Source organism: Dermacentor variabilis, chromosome 9, assembly GCF_050947875.1.
Source record: "Dermacentor variabilis isolate Ectoservices chromosome 9, ASM5094787v1, whole genome shotgun sequence".
NCBI classification, from domain to species: Eukaryota; Metazoa; Arthropoda; class Arachnida; order Ixodida; family Ixodidae; genus Dermacentor; species Dermacentor variabilis.
Window position 1 is genome coordinate 52468665 of NC_134576.1, and position 23928 is coordinate 52492592.

Here is a 23928-nt window from a genome sequence, read left to right on the forward strand (position 1 = left end):
TGCCAGCATTGAAAAGCCGAAGCGGTCAACTAAGAGACTACGTACGTGTCATTTGCAATTGCTGGCGTGAAGCTAGTTGCATGAAGCTAATACGCGAATCTGGCGTGCCTACATTCGCGCGTGACTGAGTCGTACTTACAGAGACAGACGTCTTGTTTCTGAAGGTGAGAGTTCAACAACAGCCTGTGTTGCCTGTGCATATTCTTGAAGTCAGCCCCTGTCTTTGCATGTATATAACGTTTTACAAAAAAAGCGGCACCAATTGGCGCAGCGTTACTATCACCCTACTCTTTCTTCCTCTCTCTCTTAATCGAGGATTGAGGCTGAGGTCAACAGACCCAATATCTTTTTCTTCAACGGCTATGCCGCTTATATGCCGAACGTACGAATAACGATCGCATGTCTAACTCTGAAGCAAGCATTTGAGGAAATGTCAAAGAGTAAAATTTCAGTGGTTGACTTCGAAGCAAAGAAAGCGATGTTTAGTACAGCTGATTATGAGGAAACTTGTTTCTCGCTCACCTAAACACGCTGACTCTAGTTCGTTGGTTTGTCTTCTCTGTTCAATCAAACAGAGTGGATGCGTGAAACTGCCCGGAGAATGTGCATGATAATGCGCTTAAATAAAAAAATGACCAACTTATATAAATCACTCGACACAGAGAGCGAGAGCGAGAGAGAGAGGAAGAATAATTAGAAGAAACGCAGAGATGTCGAATCACCAAGTATAAATGCCGTTGTGAACGTATTAATGGCGTTCCTCGGTTATGTTCTGCAAGCACGGTGCAAACAGTTCTGCTCGAGGAAGTAAGCAAAGAGCTTCGATTTCAGTTCATGGCACGAATTGATGCCGAACCGGTCGTAATTACCTGCGAGAGCGCGAACTTATAACAATGCAAACGACGAATTTCAAATGTGATGCTTCTGAAGTGGAACAATAATTACGTCGAAACGCCGCGATGAAAAGTGAATCCGCAAGAAGATGCCAAACATACGCACCTCAAGGCGATTAAGAGAATGTGCAAGCCGACGTCGGCTACACTGTCGGCATACAACAACCAAACAGGGCGTGGGGATCAGAGCTTGAGAGCCACGACAAAGGGTGACACACAAGGACGATATAGCGAAACTTGCTCTGTCGACTTCTTAACGGACACTAGTATGACGGCTGCCGTTGGTTAGAGACAAGCCCTATTGCAGCGAAATTTTTTTTCTACGCACAGACAATTGCATTTCCTCAATTAAGTGAGTAATGACGTACTGTGACGAGTGCTTTGCACATTGACAAAGACAACAACTGTTTTGGCTGGCGGTGTGCTCACGCTGTTCCTGTCTGTTCTGCTCTATCAGTGCGAAGTTCATCTACCATTCTCCGAGAACCTTATTCATCTATCCTTACGCCTCATCCGTTTGGTATGGGTATCAGGGCACATGGGGCTCACATTGAGCGAGTCAGCAGACGCACCAGCGGCGGTACCTCTTAAAGGCCCGGTGCCGAGGATCCTAAAACCTTCGACATACACCACGGCTGCAAGACTTAAAAATTTGTGTTCAAGAAGAACATGCCAAATCATGTGTATTATGTAACACTGATTTTCAGCACCCTAGATGTGGCATAATCAGCAATCGACCAGGCAGACAGGATGATGCTTGAGCTTGCACAAGTTAAGTATAGGGCAGAAGCAGGCCGACCTCTGAGAAAAGTAGCTCGTCCTGAATATGCATATGTAATATTGTTGTCCTGGGACAGCTCCCACAAGCGAATGCCACTTTGGTCTGTATTTAAACCCAATGTAATATTATGGGAGTTAATGTCCCCCGCTAGAAAATATCCTTTCCGCAAGTAGTAATTATGGTATCCAAAGGGCTAGAGTCAGGAACACCTGAAAGAGAATATGCATTGGCCATGAGAAGTATCCGACAGGCTGAAAGAGTAGTATTTCAAATTCGGGGGACAGGAGCTTCAGAACGATCTTTGGCCTATGGCAAATTCTGCATGACATCAGTGTGAATAAACCACCTCCTCTCGATGATCGACCTAATCAGAATGAATGATAATTTTTGAAATAAAAATTCGTATCTGGGGTAAGCCAAGTTTCTTGTAATAGATTATATCAGGAATTAATTGAACTGTAAGGCAATGTGAATCCGTATAAGCAGCAAATATCGAACGACAGTTCCACTGCAATACTCTCAACTATACTATCTTGAGGATAGTATAGTAGTAGAAACAAACTTCTCAAAAATGTTCTCCTGGAGACCTTTGCTGGGCGGATACTTGTTGGACTTATTCCGAAGGGACGTAGAAAAACCTCGGTTCAATGGGGAACGGCTGCGTTTCTGTGCTCTTGCATCGAGCTCAACGTCTGTGGAAAATGTGCAACTGTAGCATATGCTGTTGTCAGGGTTCGAAGAAGGCACAGAAGCCTCGTGGCTGTTTTAAGAGGAAAACACGTTATTTCGTTATTTATATATTTAACTTCTGTATTAGGCGGCAGTGTAGAGTTGTCAGGAGCCAGTACTGGTATTACTGCAGAAGATTAGCTATATGGATTCTGACCACTTGAGGTATGCAATCAGATATGGTGACTACTAATCGCTCCATTGCGTCTGCCATTGCTTTTTCAACTGCAGCGTCCATTGCCTGCGAAATAGTTGCGTCGGTGAAAGAAGGTTGAGTGAAAATGAAAGAATGTGCTGTAACGTCAGCTTACCCGCGAGCTTTCTCCTTAACAGTGGCAACCTAGCTCTTTTTGTTAATTATTTCTAACATCTGCGTTTCGAGCACTCGAGCTGGGAACTTTGAATAGTCAACGGAATGTGATCCACCATTACAGCAATACTTTTTAACGTGGGCGATACAATCACCGTTAGAGGGACCCTGCACCATCGTAAACCAATGTACTACCGCAAGCCCTATAGCCATATTGCCAGCATTGCATAGGACGTGAGGCCAGCGGATCGACTCAGAAAACTAAAAGCCACAATTTAATTTACGATTGCCAATAAGAACCTGCAAAAGTCGCAATCGCTGACTCAGTGCGGGCTCTCTTAGTGTCCACAACGCAACTGCAGCGGTAAACAGCTACCACACCTGCCTTAGAGAGCTTCTGTAAGGTGTCAGACGGATTTAGTCGCAAGTCGACGCCACGCACGATGGCCTTTGTGCATGTGAGGTGTAGTGGAATATACTCACTGGGAGGTCCGCTACACAAGCCTGGTCTAGCGACCTGCACACTATGCCACCTCGACCAAACAGCCGATCAGTGATACTCTGGTAGCTGGGAGTCGCCGCATGTAGTTTTTCTCGGACAGCTTTAGGGTTGTTCAACCTGGTAGAGCTCAACCCAAGGGCACCAGCGCGACGGGAATACTGCTCACACCACTGCGGAGAAAGAGGTCAAGCGGTAGTTCTTCTTGAAAAGAAGCTGACCAAGGGGAGCTCCCCTGTCCAGGAGCATCTCTAGACATCGGTCCCTGGACACCTGGATATCGGAGCGTCGTTTCATCCAAAAAACATCGCAGCAAGGCGCTCTGGTGCGCACCGTTTCGATTTGTCGAATTCTCCGTAACATATGATACCAATCCCGCTGTTAGCATTCTCCATCCGCAGTCGTATAGACCGTTTCATTGGGCTAAGGGGAAAGGGCACACGGCCAGCCTTTCCTCCTGAATACAGAGGGGTCTCAACTAAGAGCAGCCCACAACGTCACCTTACGACGTATTTGAGACATGCAGCCAGATTACGGTGCCGGTCGAGCCGGAGCCGGCTCGAACGAAGCCCGCCAACTATATTGAAAACTTCAGCACAGAAAAAGGCAGCTCAAACAAGTGACAAAATTACGTGGATACAAGGTACACATTGGAATCTACGTGATGCGAAGCGGTTAACTATATGCTATGCGCCTGTTTTGATTCGGCACACCATTTTGCAGCATATAGCTATTACGTGCCTCACAGGCCAATCAGAAAAGTCATCATCATCAGCCTGGTTATACCCACTGCAGGGCAAAGGCCTCTCCCATACTTCTCCAACTACCCCGATCATGTACTAATTGTGGCCATGTTGTCCCTGCAAACTTCTTAATCTCATCCGCCCACCTAACTTTCTGCCGCCCTCTGCTACGCTTCCCTTCCCTTTGAATCCATTCCGTAACTCTTAATGACCATCGGTTATTTTCCCTCCTCATTACGTGTCCTGCCCATGGCCATTTCTTTTCTTGATTTCAACTAAGATATCATTAACTCGCGTTTGTTCCCTCAGCCAATATGCTCTTTTCTTATCCCTTAACGTTACACCTATCATTCTTCATTCCATAGCTCGTTGCGTCGTCCTCAATTTAAGTAGAACCCTTTTCGTAAGCCTCCAGGTTTCTGCCCCGTACGTGAGTACTGGTAAGACACAGCTGTTATAAACTTTTCTCTTGAGGGATAATGGCAACCTGCTGTTCATGATCTGAGAATGCCTGCCCTACGCACCCCAGCCCATTCTTGTTCTTCTGATTACTTCAGTCTCATGATCCGGATCCGCAGTCACTACCTGTCCTAAGTAGATGTATTCCCTTACCACTTCCAGTTCCTCACTACCTATCGTAAACTGCTGTTTTCTTCCGAGACTGTTAAACAACATTACTTTAGTTTTCTGCGGATTAATTTTTAGACCCACCCTTCGGCTTTGCCTCGCCAGGTCAGTGAGCATCCATTGCAGTTGGTCCCCTGAGTTACTAAGCAAGGCAATATCATCAGCGAATCGCAAGTTACTAAGCAAGGCAATATCATCAGCGAATCGCAAGTTACTAAGGTATTCTCCCTCAACTTTTATCCCCAATTCTTCCCAATCCAGGTCTCTGAATACCTCCTGTAAACATGCTGTGAATAGCATTGGAGAGATCCTATCTCCCTGCCTGACGCTTTTCTTTATTGGGATTTTGTTGCTTTCTTTATGGAGGGCTACAGCGGCTGTGGAGCCGCTATATATATTTTTCAGTATTTTTACATACGGCTCGTCTACACCCTGATTCCGCAATGCCTCCATGACTGCCGAGGTTTCGACTGAATCAAACGCTTTCTCGTAACCAATGAAAGCTATATATAAAGGTTGGTTATATTCCGCACATTTTTCTATCACCTGATTGATAGTGTGAATATGGTCTATTGTTGAGTAGCCTTTACGGAATCCTGCCTGGTCCTTCAGTTGACGGAAGTCTAAGGTGTTCCTGATTCTATTTGCAATTACCTTAGTAAATACTTTGTAGGCAACGGACAATAAGCTGATCGGTCTATAATTTTTCAAGTCTTTGGTGTCCCTTTTCTTATGAATTAGGATTATGTTAGCGTTTTTCCAAGATTCTAGTACGCTTGAAGTCATGAGGCATTGCGTATACAGGGTTGCCAGTTTCTCTAGAACAATCTGCCCACCATCCTTCAACAAATCTGCTGTTACCTGATCCTCCCCAGCTGCCTTCCCCCTTTGCATAGCTCCCAAGGCTTTCTTTACTTCTTCCGGCGTTACCTGTGGGATTTCGAATTCCTCTAGACTATTCTCTCTTCCATTATCTTCGTGGGTGCCACTGGTACTCTATAAATCTCTATAGAAATCCTCAGCCACCTGAACTATCTCATCCATATTCGTAATGATATTGCCGGCTTTGTCTCTTAACGCATACATCTGATTCTTGCCAATTCCTAGTTTCTTCTTCACTGTTTTTAGGCTTCCTCCTTTCCTGAGAGCATGTTCAATTCTATCCATATTATACTTCCTTATGTGAGCTGTCTTACGCTTGTTGATTAACTTCGAAAGTTCTGCCAGTTCTATTCTAGCTGTAGGGTTAGAGGCTTTCATACATTGGCGTTTCTTGATCAGATCTTTCGTCTCCTGCGATAGCTTACTGGTATCCTGTCTAACGGAGTTACCACCGACTTCTATTGCACACTCCTTAATGATGCCCACAAGATTGTCATTCATTGCTTCAACATTACGGTCTTCTTCCCGAGTTAAAGCCGAATACCTGTTCTGTAGCTTGATCTGGAATTCCTCTATTTACCTTCTTACCGCTAACTCATTGATCGGCTTCTTGTGTACCAGTTTCTTCCGTTCCCTCCTCCGGTCTAGGCTAATTCGAGTTCTTACCATCCTGTGGTCACTGCAGCGCACCTTGCTGAGCACGTCCACATCTTGTTTGATGCCAGGGTTAGCGCAGAGTATGAAGAAGGATCGACATTTGGGCGAGTTGGTACTGGTTGAACATCTTGAAGGGGCAGCGCGAAAAGACGATGACAGAAGGCAGGAACACACAGGACAGCGCTGAACTCACAACTAACTTTATTCGAAGGCATACACACACTTATGTACTCAACCCATAGCCACGTGCGCCATGGATGGTAGAGGGCTTTTATGCTTATATCTACTATTGCGATAGCAATTATATGGACACTCATAGCAGACTTCCGCCATCGCCGTCGCCGTGATGTTTCGTGACCTGCAGTCCAAACACGATAACATCGTGGCCGTGCGCGGTACGTAGCAGGTGCGAGTGGAAGCGTGCGAGGGTGAGCCGAGAATGGTGACTAGGTCTCGTGCGCGCTAGGGAGGCAGGCGGGGAGGAAGCGCACCGTCTTCCATCGCGCGCAAGGCACCGAGGGCTGGAGGGTGATTCGCTCGCGGCGGCTGCGTATGACGCGGCTGAGGCCGACCATGCGGGCCCTATCTTGAAAGCGATCTGCGATGGGTGCATAGTCTAAGCGACTAGGGGCGGTGGTGGTGGTGATAACTTTATTGCACACAGGGGAGTTGCGGACACGCAGGTCCTTGGGCCCCCGCACGGCCCCACTGCACTCAAACGTTCATGTCCCGGAGGCTCATGACGCTGGCAGCCCGGCCTGTGGCGATGGCTTGCTTGGCCGGGTCCTCGGAGCGCAGTAGGGTCTCCCAAGCCTCCCAAGTAGTAAGGTGCTCCAGGCCCCGCGGGGGAGGATCCGCTGGGCAGAGGAAAAGGATGTGATCGAGAGTGGCTTTGCGGCAAGCTTCGTGTGCGCTGTGTTTTCGCTGCTTAGTTGGCATTAAAGAGATAGGCAGCGCGAAGGTCAATTCGGTCACTGCTGCTCCCGCTCTTCCTTACGTCAACGCTTTGACAGCGAGTGTCCGCGTTCAGAATGAGATGTGTTCATGTTTGCCTGTGTGCACGTGACACCATCCCTGTTAATTCAGTTAGTGAACGTTTTCAAGTTTATATGATCGTTAAACCTACTGTTCTTCTTTCCTATAGCTGCCTAATAATTTGCTATGGTAATCGATGCTTTGCCTGTCGGGTGAATCTGTGATTTTCATTTCTATGGATTGTGCCCTGTGGCCCGCCAACACAGGCAAATAAAAAAGATTTCAAGGGGCCTCGGACCAGCGTGGCACTTTTTCCTCATGCCGGCACTGATAAAACTAATGTTTTGCAGCGAAGCTGTTAAGGGAACTCTCACGACCTTTTATGCTTAACTTACTTGCAAATTGTGAATCGACGCAGGTATAGAACGCGTCAGCGGGTGGTTTCATCCAGGCGAGCAGCATGACGTCACCTTGGCGAGTGGCCGTGGTTGGTGGCGGCATCGTGGGCCTCAGCGCTGCCGTGCGGATAGCCGAGGAAGTGGCACCCGGAAATGTCCACGTGACCGTGCTCGCCGAGCACTTCAGCCCGCACACTACGGGTGACGTGGCGGCGGGATTCTTCAACCCATACATCGTTCACGGGGTCTCCGAGGAGAAGCTCAGGTACGGGAAATGCCATTGGATCATCATCATCCTTATCATAGTCACGGCCTGATTGAGTCCAATCAATGTCAGAGGTTTGTCCCAGTGTTCGCGAACACGTGTGGTGGTATGGAGCACAGGCCGAACATTAATTTTGTACACTGAATGTTATTTCAAATTGAAATCATCGTCAGAACTGTTGTAACGGACGGTGAGGCATTCTACCAGAGCGGCTTTATTTACCGAGCTGCTCATCGACAGCAGCAAAGCAACACTACACACTTGACAACATATTGTGGGACTATATATATATATATATATATATATATATATATATATATATATATATATATATATATATATATATATATATATATATATGCGAGTACTGTGGGCGCGCTATCGATACATCCCCCCCCCCCCCCCCTATTTTACGAGTGTAGTCGCTGTCGACAGCTTCTTCCGAGGGTGATCGGTGAAGGAGAGCTACAGCTGGGCGCTCCCTGTCGCTCTGTCGACTGGGCTTCGGGTTCCGCAGAACTTGGCTCAAGCACTTCCGATGCAAGCGGCAAATCGATTTCACGGGGTTATCGCTTATTATTCATCTGGTTCAGTTCAAGAACTTCGCAAAGGATCGACACGCACGTGCCGCTCATGGCTTCCGACAGCGATTAAATATGTACTAAGTGGCGATTTCACCCTTGCCATTCTTGTGGCAACCATTTCGTAACTACATCTCGTACCGAGCGCACCAAGAACACAATCACCAACTGAAAATGACTTCGAAGCAGCCCGGCGCTTACCTGCCGACGCTTTCACTCTCTTCGCTTTGTCTAGCAGATCACTCCTAACAATTGGCTGAAGTAATAATAGCCTGCCTCTCAGTTTGCGTCGCAGAAATAGTTCAGCGGGCGTCTTTCCCGTTAAAGTATCGGGCGTTGTGCGGTATGCTGGGAGAATGTTGTCGATTCCGTGCTGTAAAGCTTGGCTTTGTCCCTTTCGTTCGTCTTGTAAAAACTGCTTAAGGAGGGCTTTCTCTGTAGTCTGCACGGCTCATTAGGCCACACCGTTAGGTTAGGGACGATACGGCGGCGTGACCCTCTTTCACGCCGTTGGGTTCAAGAAACCTTCAAATTCTGCAGCAACAAACCGAGGCCTGCTATGAGTAACTATTTCAGCGAGCAGACCAAGCGACGCGAACAGAGAACGGTACCGCTATCAGTTTTTGTGGCTGTCGCGGTATGCATCATTTTGACTTCAAGTCACCTAGAAAATGCATCAACGGCAATCAAGGACATATGTCCTTCTTTTATTTCAAGCCTAACTGCGCTTTTACCATGGGCTGTCACAAACTCGTCACTGAAATAAGGTTGCTGGCAGCGTAGAGAGAACAACAGATTGGCATATTTTACTTTTGCAAGCCATTATACAGCAACGTCGATGCCCGGCCAGTAGACCACTGAACGTGCCACCACTTTCACTTAAGGAATTCCCAAATGTTGTTCATGCAAAAGGGCCACGACCCCTTTTCGCAAGTTTTCGGGCACCACATCCATGTTTTGTCCAAATAGCTCCAAGCGACGAATCTAGAATGGCTGCAGCTCATCTGGAATGCTTTTGGCCAACCCTGCCAGATCATGTTTCGAACGCTTGCTTTATATAAGAGCTTGTCATGGTCTGTTTGACGTTCAATATATTTGGATGTGAGCAGCTACTCGGCGATAGAACAAAGGAAATTACTCTGCCTGCTCTTCTTGGTCAGACAATGGCGCCCGTGACAACGAGTCGGCGTGAGCAATCACTGATCCCGCTGTCAAGCCAAAAACGTCAACTGCATCGGCCATCTATGCACTTTTGCTGTAACAACAGCGTTTCCCGCCCTCTTTGGTTTGAGCGATATCGTCAGTAGCTGAAGGTCCGTTAAGACCAAGTCTGTTAATACTCAGGGCTTCTGTTTCAATATGCCCGTAGTTGTGCTCTGGCGCGGACACGGCCTTAAGACCTTTAGAGACCTTGAGGCAATCGCTGTTGGTTTCTCGACGCCATCCTCCACGTGCGACAGTACTGCTCCGAAGCCATATTCCGACGCATCACATGTGAGCTGAATGTCTTTGTGCGCGTCGTACAACTCGAAAACACTCATCCATCACCAGCATCCTGCACGTATCGAATGCAACGTCACATTTACGTGACCAGTGCCATTTCTTCTCTATGCGCAGCAAGTAGGGGTTCTAACACCGTTGCCAAATTCGGCAGAAACTTGGAATGAAGATTTACCAAGCCCCAAAAGGCTTTTATTTGCGTCACGTTGATCGGCTTGGCCGCGTTTCTTTTTAATGACCACTACTTTGTCTCTAGTAGAATACAGAACATGCCCATCAATTTGGTGTCCTAAATAAGTTGCTTTTTGCTGGAAGAGCTTGCACTTCCCATCGTTGACCTTTACCCCGTGTTTACTTAGGAATATGAGCACTTGTTCGACTCTTCCTTGGCACTGCTCGTACATTTCGTTACACAGGACGACATCATCCAAGTAGCAGGTAGTTTCCGGCAAGGCGGCCTGAATTTGGTTCGTTACTACTTGGAATACCGCAGGCACACGCGCTAGGCCATAAGTAAAAAGCTTGAACCTAAAAAAGGCCCAAATGCGTGTTCACAGTCAGTAATTTCTGTGCTCGCTCATCTAATTCAAGCTGTATAGATGCCTTTCACAGGCCAATGACCAAGAAGACGGTTCCACCTTGTACTGAAGTGAAAATATCTTCTGGCAAGAGCAGGAGACAGTGGTCAACTTCCATTGCCGGATGTTGGCACAATAGTCACCGCCCTTTATCTTTTTTTAGGCACGACTACGAGTGGTGTCGCCCAAGCGCTGTGCCTTACTCGGTAAACAACTCCTTCCTTTTCCATCTTTGCCAATTCTTGCTCCATCTGCTTGCGAAGAGCGTATGGCACTGACCGTGCCTTACAACATACTGGGCTAAACCCTTATTTGATCTTAATGCAGGTTTTAAAGCCCTTGACAGCAGCATAACCAGGTCCAAACACTTCATGATATTTTTCGGTTAACGCAACTACCTTGTGCGCTGTCTCCACCCTCATAACTTCATGGCACCTAATTATAATTTTGCTCAGCCAGTCTCGACCAAGCAATGCTGGCATCCTTGCACCGTCGGTATCATTTGCTCTGACTAACAGAAATGAATAGCACTGATCGTAGTAACAAACATCAATCATGCCCTTGATCATGACAGGCGTGCCAATGTAAATTACGAAGCTTACATTTGCTTCTCTGAAGCTAGCAGTGGGGAAGTGCTTTACGCACTCATCTTTGGGCATATATGGCAGAGCAGCGCCAGTATCCAACTCCATCGTTACTACTTTGCCATTTATCTCTAACGCAACCACAATGGCAGGTGTACTCGAAATCCCGTCGGCATGACACAGCGTCAGCAATTCATATTCCGCAATAATATTGTCAAGCTTATTGCCTATTTCAGTTTTGCACATTTTATCTACGTGTTCTTTCTTCGGACATTTGTAGCAGGTACTGTTCATGAATGGACAACTTACTGGCACATGGTGTCCACCTCAGCTATGACACGGAACTTTAGTCTTACGCGACGCTGTTTTTGCATTCTTCCTGGGCACACCACTCCTGACGTTCTTGCCGGTACGGGACTTTTGAAGCTGTGATGTTGCCTTTTTTGCCAGTGAATGTTGGAAGACGTAAGCTGCAAGAACTTCGCTCTTCGTCGAGATCATTTGCTGTGCGTCTTGAGTGGCTGCTTTCATAGCCACCGCGATCCTGCAGGCGCGCTCCCAGGTCAATTCGGTTAGGGTGTGCCTAGCAGTCGGAAGCGTATAGGATCAACCTGAAGACCAGTAATTAGTCGCCCCCGAAGAGCTTCCTCTGGAAACGCGCCAAAATTGCACGTCGCTGCCGATTTCTTGAGACACACGATGAAGTTTGCTACTCTTTCATACTGTTCTTGTTTCTTCTGGGGGAAGCGATATCCTTCCGATGCAACGGAGTTTCTAGAGGTGTAGTGCTTTCGCAGTGCGTCGACAGCATTCTTGAATAGCACCTTGCTGGGCGTCTTTGGTGGAAGCAAGCTGCTGAGTGCCACGCGCACCTTTTCGCCAACGGATATGAAAAATACCTGCAGCTTCTTCGGCAAGGTCGTTGGCGGCGATGAAGCACTGAAATCGCTCGAGGTAGACTTCAAAGTCTCCGGCGTGAGGATCAAACTCCCGGAGCTTGCCAAGGGTAGTTGCATACGTAGCCATCTCCAGTGCATCTTGCAGGATTTAATTCTCGTCGCTTTGTGTGTCTTCTTTTCGCCGTCCGTGTCCTTGTGCGGTTGACCTCCCTTAAGAAAAAATGATGCCGTACCAACTATCCGGGATCCAGACACTTGTTTCAACGGACGCCGCGTCGTTCTAACAGAACGGCTTTATCTTCCGAGCTGCAGGCTGCCAGCGTCAAGGCAACACTACAAACTCGACAACATGGTGCGTACCCGCTGTGGTCGCTTAGTGGCTATGGTGTTGTTACGACGCTAAGCACGAGGTCGCGGGATCGAATCCGGGCCACGGCGGCCGCGCTTCGATGGGGGCGAAGAAGAACCCTGTAATTCGATTTAGGTGCACGTTAAAGAACCCCAGGTTGTTGAAATTTCTGGAGTATCCGAAGTTTCTGGAAAGTTATCGATGCTTCTATCCGCTGTCTGTTGTCGCCGAACCTTGTGTTATCTGATTTCATCGCTTGACGCGAATGGTGTAGAACTTTGTAGAAGGCATGCGGGTCCCCACGATTAGTCTGGAACCTTCGATTACTGCTGTATAAAAGCCAACGCGCTTGAACCGCTGATCAGATTTTCGACGATCGCCGACCGTGTTCGCCGCTATCGTTGTGCCATAAGTGTAGCCTGTTGTTGTGGGCACAGGTTCGCCCAATAAAAGTTAGTTTTGTCTTACACAGTATTGCTACTGTGTTCTTGAACGTCACCACCACGTGACATCTGGTGGAGGTGCTTGTGCGTTCATGTACCGAACGCCCCCGCAAAGCCGCAATCCAAGCCCGAAGCCCGACGACAAAACCAACATCGCCCAAGACCAGCGTGCTATCCGCAGACTGCAAGGACTGCCCCCAGAGCACGAACTTCTACCTTAAACGACAAGGAAGATCGTGGTCAAGACAATCCTAATGGCTGCCTCAGCGTCCCCCGTTATCCACCGACCCACCGACCTTCCACGGAGCAGCGACTGAAGACCCTGAATCCTGGCTGGAGACCTACGAACGAATTGCGACATTCAACAACTGGGACGCCGACGACAAGCTGCGGCATGTCTACTTCGCCTTAGAAGACGCCACCAGAACGTGCTTTGAGAACAGGGAGTCGACCTTGACAACGTGGGACCTGTTCCGTAGCAGCTTCCTGCGCACCTTTACAAGCGTCGTGCGCAAGGAAAGGGCTGAAGCTATGCTGGACGCCCGAGTGCAGCTACCAAACGAGAACGTTGCCATCTTTACGGAAGAAATGAGCCGTCTATTTCGCCACGCCGACCCGGAAATGCCCGAGGAGAAGAAACTCCGCCTACTCATGCGTGGTGTGAAGGAGGAACTTTTTGCCGGAATGGTACGAAGCCCACCAAAGACCGTCGACGAGTTTCTTCACGAGGCCACCAGCATCGAGAAGACACTCGAGATGCGAAACCGGCAATTCGACCGCCGCCCGAACTCGACAAGCTACGCGGGAGTTCTGTCACTGCCCACCGACGACCTGCGCGAGACTATCCGAGCGGTCGTGCGAGAGGAGCTGCAGAAGCTGTTCCCGTCATCACAGACTCAAGTGACTTCGATTGCCGACGCCGAGCGTGAGGAGCTCCAACAACAACTCGGAGTAGCCCCTGAATCGCCGCAACCTCAGCCGCAAGCGATGACATAAGCCGCTGTAGCCCGCCGTCACGTTCGCCCTCCGCGCCCGCGGCCGGGACCAGTGACGACACAGTTCCGTCGTCCACCACCACCCCCGCCGCCAGAACGACAACCCGTCAACCCACGCGGCATTCCAAGGAAGACTGACGTTTGGCGTGCCCCCGACCACCGCCCGCTCCACTACAACTGCGGAGAAGCCGGCCATGTGTACCGCCGATGCCTATACCGGAAGATGCGACTGCGAGGTGTCGCCGTTAACGCGCCGCGGCCACAGATTGGCGAATGACCTCGCTATATCGCCGATTACCTAGCCGCCACTCAGTGGAACTCTCGACGACCGTCCCGTTCGCCGTCACCAGGCCGCTACCTGTCACCGCAGCGCCGACCATACACTGGTCCTGCCCGGGGCCGCTCTGCGAGCCCATATCTGGAAAACTAAAAGCAGCAACCGATGGAGGTGCGGTTGCTGTTCGTCGAACTGACGAAGATCCTCCGCCGCCGACGAAGTCGACGAAGAAACCATCTCGACGACCTAATGACGACACGCCGCCGTACCGACGAAGTCAGGAAGCCAAGACTACACCGACGAAAAACGACTTGACGACGCGACGTTCCAGCTTCAGTTCAAACGACGCAGCCGTGATACGACTCCAAGAACCAACTGCAACGCCACACAAAGAATTACCGACCTCGACGTGCTTTTCGACGGCCACGCAGTCACTGCCTTAGTCGACACAGGGGCCGATTACTCCGTAATGAGTGGACACATCGCCGCCAAGTTGAAGAAGGTTAAGACTGCATGGGAGGGTCCCCAAATTCGTACCACTGGAGGACACCTCATTACGCCGACTGGAATCTGCACGGCAAGAATTACCGTTCATGACCGGACTTACCCTGCCACCTTCGTTATCCTCCAACAGTGTTCGCGAGACGTCATTCTCGGCATGGACTTCCTGAACCAACACGGCGCAATCATCGACCTGAAGTCGAAGTCCATAACGCTGCCGGAAGATCGAGCGATTCCGCCGGAGAGCTCTAGTAGTCACCATGCCTTAAGCGTGCTGGAAAGTCAAGTCAGCATCGCGCCTCGCTCCAGCATTGTCATTTCCGTAGTCACCAAAACCCCTGCCGACGTAGAATGCGTCATTGAGGGTGACCAACGTCTCCTGCTAGACCGTGAAATTTGCGTCGCAAGAGGGATCGCTCGACTGCATGGAAGGAAAACTGAAGTGTTGCTGACAAACTTCAGCCAGGAGTTCAAGCACATCAACAAGGGCACGACGATCGCGTACATCGAGGAAATTCCGGAAACCAGTAATGCGTTTGTCCTCTCGGATTCCGCCGCATCTACCCCGACGACCATGGTTCCCGAACCAGACTACGACTATATCCAAGTCTCCCCATGATTAAGCAACAGCAGCTCAGAAGTCTGCTCCAACGATAAAAGGCTGCTTTTCGACGTCATCGAGGATTCGACAAACACCAGTCGCCAAGCATCGCATAATAACCGAGGAGTGCGCTCAACCACTCCGCCAGAGCCCTTACCGAGTTTCGCCGCGAGAACGTGAAGCTGTAAGACAACAAGTCGACGAAATGCTGCGCGACGACATCATCCAGCCGTCGAAAAGCCCATGGACATCGCCTGTTGTCTTGGTGAAGAAAAAGGAGGGCACCTTACGTTTCTGCGTCGATTATCGTCGACTGAACAAAATCACAAAGAAGGATGTATACCGCCTACCACGGATAGACGACACATTAGATCGGCTCTGCAACGCAAAATACGTCTCGTCAATGGATCTCAAGTCTGGCTACTGGCAAATAGAAGTCGACGAGAGAGATCGCGAAAAGACCGCCTTCATCACGCCAGACGGCCTCTACGAGTTCAAGGTCATGCCATTCGGACTCTGCTCGGTGCCTGCAACGTTCCAGCGCGTCATGGACACGGTGTTAGCAGGATTGAAGTAGCAGACCTGTCTTGTTTACTTGGATGACGTCGTCGTCTTCACCGAAAATTTCGACGATCACCTTAGGCGGCTTACGACAGTACTAGAGGCCATCAAGTCATCAGGGCTCAGTCTGAAGCCAGAAAAGTGCCGCTTCGCTTACGATGAGCTTCCGTTCCTAGGCCACGTCATCAGCAAGTCTGGAGTCCGCCCCGACCCGCAGAAGACAGCTGCCATCGCAAAGTTCCCGCAGCCCATCGACAAGAAGGCAGTGTGTAGATTTCTTGGCATGTGTGCCTACTACAGGCGATTTGTCAAGAACTTTTCACGTATCGCTGAGCCGCTGACACAGCTAACTAAATGTGACGTCGAGTTCAAGTGGGAAACGCCGCAGGCCGACGCATTTCAAGAACTCAAACGACGCATGCAGTCGCCGCCCGTACTTGCACGCTTCGACGAGCACGCCGATACCGAAATCCACACTGACGCCAGTAGCCTAGGCCTCGGTGCCGTGCTAGTCCAGAGAAAAGATGGTCATGAACACGTGATAGCTTACGCTAGCCGGTCGTTGTCAAAAGCGGAAGGCAATTATTCTACAACCGAAAAGGAATGCCTCGCCATCGTTTGGGCTACAGCGAAATTTCGCCCGTACCTATATGGCAGGCCATTCAAAGTCGTCAGGGACCATCACGCTTTGTGTTGGCTAGCGAACTTAAAGGATCCTTCAGGACGGCTGGCGCGGTGGAGCCTAGGAATGCAAAAATATGATATCACTGTAACCTAAAAGTCCGTACGAAAACACTCTGATGCCGATTGCCTATCACGCGACCCCATTGACTCGCCGCCGCAAGATGACGAAGATGACGACACCTTCCTTGGTATTTTAAGCGCAGAAGACTTCGTTGAACAGCAGCGAGCAGACCCGGAGTTGAAAAACCTCATCGAGTATTTGGAAGGGCACACCGACGTTGTCCCTAGGGCATTTAAGCGAGGATTATCTTCGTTCTCGCTTCAAAACAACCTACTCGTAAAGAAGAGCTTCTCACCAGTGCGCGTCAACTACCTTTTTGTTGTTCCGTCAGGACTGCGTCCAGAAGTATTGCACGCCCTACATGACGATCCGACCGCTGGACACATCGGATGTTCCTGGACACTATCCAGGATACAGGAAAGGTATCATTGGCCGCGCCTGACCGCCGACGTCGCCCGTTATGTCAGAACATGCCGAGGCTGTCAGCGACGCAAGACACCACCAACAAGGCCAGCCGGATTACTACAGCCAATCGAGCCTCCTTGCCGACCATTCGAGCAGATCGGGATGGACTTGTTGGGACCCTTCCCGACGTCAACAAACGGAAATAAGTGGATCGTCGTGGCGACGGACTACCTCACCCGCTTCGCTGAAACTAAAGCACTGCCGAAAGGTAGCGCCGCCGAAGTGGCGAAATTCTTTGTCGAAAACATCCTGCTGTGACATGGCGCCCCAGAAGTCCTTATCACCGACAGAGGAACGGCCTTTACAGCGGAGCTCACCCAGGCCATTCTGCAATACAGTCAGACAAGGCACAGGAGGACAACTGCCTACCACCTACAGATGAATGGTCTTACGGAGTGGCTGAATAAGACCCTCGCCGACATGCTAGCAATGTACGTCGACGTCGAACACAAGACCTGGGATGCCGTCCTGCCTTACGTAACATTCGCTTACAACACGGCGGGGCAAGAAACAACACAGATCACGCCGTTCAAGTTGGTTTACGGCAGGAACCCGACGACGACGCTCGACGCCATGCTGCCGCACGTCACTGACGAAGAGAATCTTGACGTCGCTACTTATCTCCAGCGCGCCGAAGAAGGCCGACAGCTCGCCCGCCTACGAATCAGAAACCAGCAGCGTACCGACCGCCGACACTACAACCTCCGACGACGCTTCGTCGAGTTCAAGCCCGGCGACCTTGTTTGGGTATGGACCCCGATACGCCGACGAGGACTGAGTGAGAAACTATTGCGACGCTATTTCGGACCCTACAAGGTCATCCGACGTATTGGCGCACTGGACTATGAGGTCGTGCCAGACAGCATTTCGCATTCACAGCGGCGCCGCGCACGACCTGAAGTGGTCCACGTGGTGCGTCTTAAACCGTTTTACGGACGCTAACGAACTTCCCTTATTTTGTTGTTTTCTTTGCTACGAGTGCTTATTTATTACTTTCGTTTGTTTGCAGCATCGGGTCGATGCTTTCTTTAAGAGGGGGGTATGACACGTGTACTTGTCTTTATCGGGCGACACGTTTCGCCGCCTAACATTACCGCACAGCGCGGGACGCGCCTGCATGTATCCGAAGTTTCTGGAAAGTTATCGATGCTTCTATCCGCTGTCTGTTGTCGCCGAACCTTGTGTTATCTGATTTCATCGCTTGACGCGAATGGTGTAGAACTTTGTAGAAGACATGCGGGTCCCAACGATTAGTCTGGAACCTTCGATTACTGCTGTATAAAAGCCGACGCGCTTGACCCGCTGATCAGAATTTCGACGATCGCCGACCGTGTTCGCCGCTATTGTTGTGCTATAAGTGTAGCCTGTTTTTGTGGGCACAGCTAGGTTCGCCCAATAAAAGTTAGTTTTGTCTCACACAGTATTGCTACTGTGTTCTTGAACGTCACCACCACGTGACAATATACACATACTGTGCAAGTGTAGAGTCGTCTGGGAAAGTGTGAATGTGTGCGTGTAATCAACGGCTACATGATCTAAAATAATCACTATGCAACTTAACGAAATGTGTATTCATTCAACTTCAATTTTGAAATAATACAATCCTTAACAAGCAATGAAATCACGTATGTAGAGCATCGGGTCGCTCCGCATTTCTTGGGTTCATTGCGTGGTCGTTGGCTTTGGACTTGGACTTTGATTAATTTTGCATTGGGGGCTAGCTTCGCGTTCATCCATCTTTCTTTAAGAAAGGGGCTTTGACTTTTTTACACATGAGCAGAATGTACACTTAAATACAGAAGAACCAATAACAATCTGTTGGCGCTAGCATGGTGTATGCGCACTATCGATACAACACAAACCACCACGTTATCGAGGCTTGCCGCCGTGCCTGAAACCGCAATGAAAAGGATCGTTAACAGGCCGTTAGGCTGTAATGATATAGGTCCGACCAAATTAGAAATATCCAATGAGCTTGAAAAAGACCGTAAATCGAAATGACTCTCCATACGGCCACGGTCTCTCATGAATCTTTCAGTTAAACCTTGAACATGAGTACTCAGAGCAGCTGACTAAGGTGGTGGCCAGACCTGCGAAGTAACAGGAGGGGCTAAGAACCCCCGAACTCAGTTAGGTTACCGCAGGAAGCTGAATCGGCAACATTCAACACTCGAGCTCATTCAAGTAAAGCTAGCTCAGCAGGGCTGAAAGTTATCAGGTATTGCCTGGCATATGATTGAGTTTAGTGAGGTTAGGAAAACTCGTGGGGCATACACAGTGATGAATAATGACCCCGTTCTTGGTCACAGGTGTCTTCCAGATAAAGGAGAATACGGGACAGTATAACGACAGTCCATAAAGACATAGCGGGCAACGTTAAACAGAGGAAATAAGAAGACAGCAGTCATTGAACAAAGCTAAATAGGAGATATACATTAAAGGTAGAGTAAGCCTGCGCTCGAACGTCAGTCATGATAATCAAGAAATAAAACTATTCGATGAGGTTGTTTAATTAGTAACGAGAAAGGCGAGAACCCTTGTCAAGGGCGTTCCATAGGAAGGTGGTTAAAGAGCGGACTAGGTGACAGGCACTTAGCAACTACGACAGCGATTCTAGTAATAGCAGAGGAGTGATGCTGATAGAGTTAGGTTAGCAGAAAGGAATCGATTTGGAACAGTGAGTATACTCCTTCGTGAGCTTGATAATAGGAAGAAGCCTAAACGGGCAAATAAGAAATGAAATATATTTTATACTGTGCGCAGATCCCAGCATAGTTCAGTATGTAAAAGTGTTAGGTGGGGTAAAAGACAATGATAATAAGACAGCGAAGTCTAAAATTGCTGTCAATTTGAAAAAAAAAGGAAAACATTGAAGCTGGCAGAGGAAAAGCGGGTGAGTTGAAATTAGCGCTCGCAAACAAATTTGAGGCTTTGGAACAGGGCGATGAACCTAATGAACGAAACCCTCACTAAGATAACTTCAGAGCCTGCAATCGAAGCTTGAGGTGAAGCACTAAGAGACCAAGCGGGCAAACTCTCCCAAGTAAGGAAAGACGAAATAAAGAAACGACAGCAGCGTCCATTTTCAGTTATCAGACGAACTGGCTGAATGGTTAAAAGCTGATAAACTAGATTAATATAACTGACATGCAAGATATTGAGGAAGGAAAGAGGAAATACTGAGGAAGCAGTAAACAATGAAGATAGCATGAAATAAACAAGCTGAAAGGTTGGCACTCGAAAGAACGCGGTGCATGCGGTGAAATTTTAGCAGGGCAATGTGTCTAGGAATTTCAATGATATAGTAAAGGCAGCTAGCGGATAAATTATAACCGGAACTGTGCAATACCCAGATCAGCCCCGTAATCTTGATTGCATTTAGTGGCGAACAGGATACAGAAATTTCATGTGTAACTAGCAATGAAATTAGTAGGGCTTTGCAAGATATGTCCAGGGGAAAAGCGGCAGAACACGATTGACTAACTATTGATTTAATCAAAAATGGAGGCGATGTTACACTTGAAAAGCTTGCTACCCCTTATATGCACTGCCTCCCGACTGCAAGCGTATCAGATCGTTGAAAGAATTCCAATATACTCATGCATAGCAAGGAAGACATCAACGAATTAAATAATTATAGTCCAATTAGCTTGCTTTAGTATCGTGTAAAATATTCACGAGGAAGACATAGATTACGAAAAAGCATTTGGTTCAGTAGAGATACCAGCAGTCATAGAGGCATTGCGTAATCAAGGAGTGCAGACCGCTTATGTAAATACCTTGGAAAATATCTACAGAGATTCCACAGCCACCTTAATTCTACACAAGAAAAGTAGGAAGATACCTATAAAGAAAGGGGTCAGACAAGGAGACGCAATCTCTCCAATGTTATTCACTGCAAGCTTAGAAGAAGTATTCAAGCTATTAAACTGGGAAAGCTTAGGAGTAAGGATCGACAGCGAATATCTCAGCAACCTTCGGTTTGCCGATGCCATTGTTCTATTTAGCAACAATGCAGACGAAATACAACAAATGATTGAGGACCGTAACAGAGAGAGTGTGAGAGTGGGGTTGAAGAATAATATGCAGAAGACAAATATAATGATAATTAGCCGGGCAAGGGAATAAGAGTTCGAGATCGCCAGTAAGCCTCTAAAGTCTGCAAATGAATACGTTTACATAGGTCAATTACTCACAGGGTGCCCTGACCACGAGAAGGAAATTTGCAGGAGAATAAAATTGGGTTGGAGCGTATACGGCCGACATACTCAGATCCTTACTGAAAGCTTACCATTTTCACTAAAAAGAAAGGTGTACAATCAGTGCATTCTACCGATGCTAATATAGAGGGCAGAGACTTGGAGGCTGACAAAGAAGCTTGAGAACAAGTTAAGGACCGCACAAAGAGCGATGGAACGAAGAATGCTAGGCATAACTTTAAGAGACAGAAAGAGAGTGGTTTGGATAAGAGAGCAAACGGGTATAGACGATATTCTAATAGACATTAGGAGAAAAAAAATGGCGCTGGGAAGGTCATGTAATGCGCAGACTAGATAACCGTTGGTCCATCAGGGTGACAGAAGGGGTACCAAGAGAAGGGAAGCGCAGTAGAGGACGGCAGAAGACTAGATGGTGCGACGAAATTAGGAACTTTGCGGGTGCTAGTTGGAATCGGTTGGCGCAGGATAGGGGTAATTGGAGATCGCAGGGAGAGGCCTTCATCCTGCAGTGGACATGAATAGGCTGACGACGACGACGACGACGACGACGACGACGACGACGACGATGATGATGATGATGATGATGATGATGATGATGATGAAAATATTCACCTAGGCCATTTCCAATAGAATCGCAGCTGCACTTGACTTCAATCAACCAACATGACAGGCTTACTTTAGGAAAGGATATTGACACGTGTATGAATTGTTTATGCATTTCCGCGAACGTTTTTCCCTGGCAAATTTTACAATGTTACCGCTCGGCGCATGACGTGCCTTCATGTGTCGGAACTTTCTCCACTGTTGTCGCCGCCTCTTTAGCGAAGTAATCTTGTCTGTAATCAGAATTCATGCGCAACGATAACAGGGGAGTACATTCGAGCCCGCACGCGAACTCCAACGAGTACGCCGGAATGCAAGACGAGCCGTGTATGAATGGCCGACGCGCCCGATAGATCCGATATTCCATGATCGCCGACTGTGCTCGCCACTATCGTTGTACTTTGAGTGTCACTTGGGAACATGTTTGCTCAGCAAAGAGACAGTTCTTGCTGCTGTCTGGTTCTTCACCGTCGCTACAACGTGACAATATTCAGCAGTGAATCGCATGCCATATCATTAATAATGCGAATAGAAAATATGCATAACACATAGATCATAAAAAAGAACCTTTGATTCACTTAAGATAGCAGCAGTCATGGAGGCACTGCATATTCAGGGAGTAAAGAAAGCGTGCGTGAATATCTTACCAAATTTGAAATTCTTTAAATATGAAATATTTAAAACTGTAGAGTTACTTTAATCCTCCACAAGAAAAGTGGAAAAACACCTATCACGAAAGCTATCAGACTAGGAGAGGCAATCTCTCCAATGCTGTTTACTGCATGCTGTGAAGTGTGAAGCTGTTACTATAAGAAGGATTACGAGTGAGTGTCAGTGGCGAATATGTCGGCAACTCATGGTTAGCAGATGACTTCGTCCTGTTCAGCAACGATGGGGACGCGTTGTAACATACGATTGAGGGCCTTAATTAGCTGAGAAAGTGTAAGAATAGCGTTGAAGATTATTATGCAGAATATATGTTAATGTTGCATAGCCTGGCAGGAGAAGCAAGCATTCAGCATTGACAGTCAGCCTCTAGAATCTGCAAGAGTAGGGCACTTAGACCAATCAGTCACACGTGACCTTAGTTAGTTAGGACACGCACGCACGCACGCACGCGCGCACGCACGCACGCGCGTGTCCAGTTCCCTCTAAACGCCCAGTTACCTGGTTTATACCTTCTAATTTCTAAGAATGAAGGTTGGCTGATTCAGTTAATAAGTATTGACTATGCCTCATCCCCTTTGTTTCACATAAAGTGTGATCCGTGTTGATCTACCGACCTTTAATGCAAACTACTTATACCCTTTTCCGGTCATTGGTTCGTTCTATCATGTGGAGATTGACGTGCTTCCAATGCCCTTTAAAAAAAGCTTGTTTTTAACACCTAAAGTCCAAACAAACATGTGATCGTGAAGGCTAGATGAAGGTGCCACATTCAAATGCTGCTTTAAGAATAAGCATTAGAATTTGAAGGCGTTGACCGGCTGTCCTAATGTATACGGCGCCCTCCCACCAAATGGATACCCTTATGTGCTTGGTGCCCCTGGTAGCAGGTACCAAGTTTTTTATGGGGTTAATTCTTCTATCTCCTTAAAGCTAATGGTATGTTTCAAGCTCTTACTTGAAGTAGTATCCGTTAGTATCTCTACTTGCCTTGACAGGTTACTTAGTCATGGCAGGTAAACTTTTTAAGTATATCATGGCCTCTATATGAACACTTAGTTTGTAAATGAGTATCATTTGTTTGTGGCGTGCACCCATTCGCGTTAACCTTTATTTCTGTTTTTCAAAGAAAGCCCCCTGAAAGTCTCCCACTTGCATTCCACGGCAGTATTGCTCCGAGTGAAGTAATTGTACCTGCATGATGACCAGATTTCCTCATAAATATGATACTGACGCGCATACTAGTTTGCCTTCTTGCGGTGACCGCTGATCACCTGCTAAGAAGTGTTAATGCTATAGCTTAATTGGTGCAAGATGCACCTGAAAATTCGGAACATTCTCGACTGTTGTCGCCGAATCTACCTTCTGTCTATACTGTTGCCTAACATTGCATAATCAGATAGTATACGCGAAGGGAATAGCGTTATAAATTCTGGAAAATACCCGAGCATCAGCGATTATGCTGGAACCTTCGTTGAATCGTGCCTAATTAGCTGGCGTGCTTCACCCGCACGTCAGATTTGCAGTCGACGCCTGCACTTGCAACTATATATAGTTGCGTTTGAGTGTAACTTAGAAGGGTGATGCTTTGGGCTAGTTCG

At 48.1% G+C, this 23928-nt stretch overlaps 1 protein-coding gene across 2 annotated transcripts in view; it reads left to right on the top strand.

Moving 5' to 3' along the window:
- The window catches only part of LOC142592691 (D-amino-acid oxidase-like), a 43673-nt gene that overhangs the window by 638 nt on the left and 19107 nt on the right, over positions 1–23928 (top strand). Inside the window, exon 2 of one of the 2 annotated variants that reach the window (XM_075704260.1) lies at positions 7548–7759. In XM_075704260.1, coding sequence (XP_075560375.1) covers positions 7548–7759 — 212 coding nt within the window. Of the gene's footprint in view, positions 1–7514; positions 7760–23928 lie in introns of both variants that reach the window. The other variant, XM_075704261.1, reaches the window with a different exon arrangement.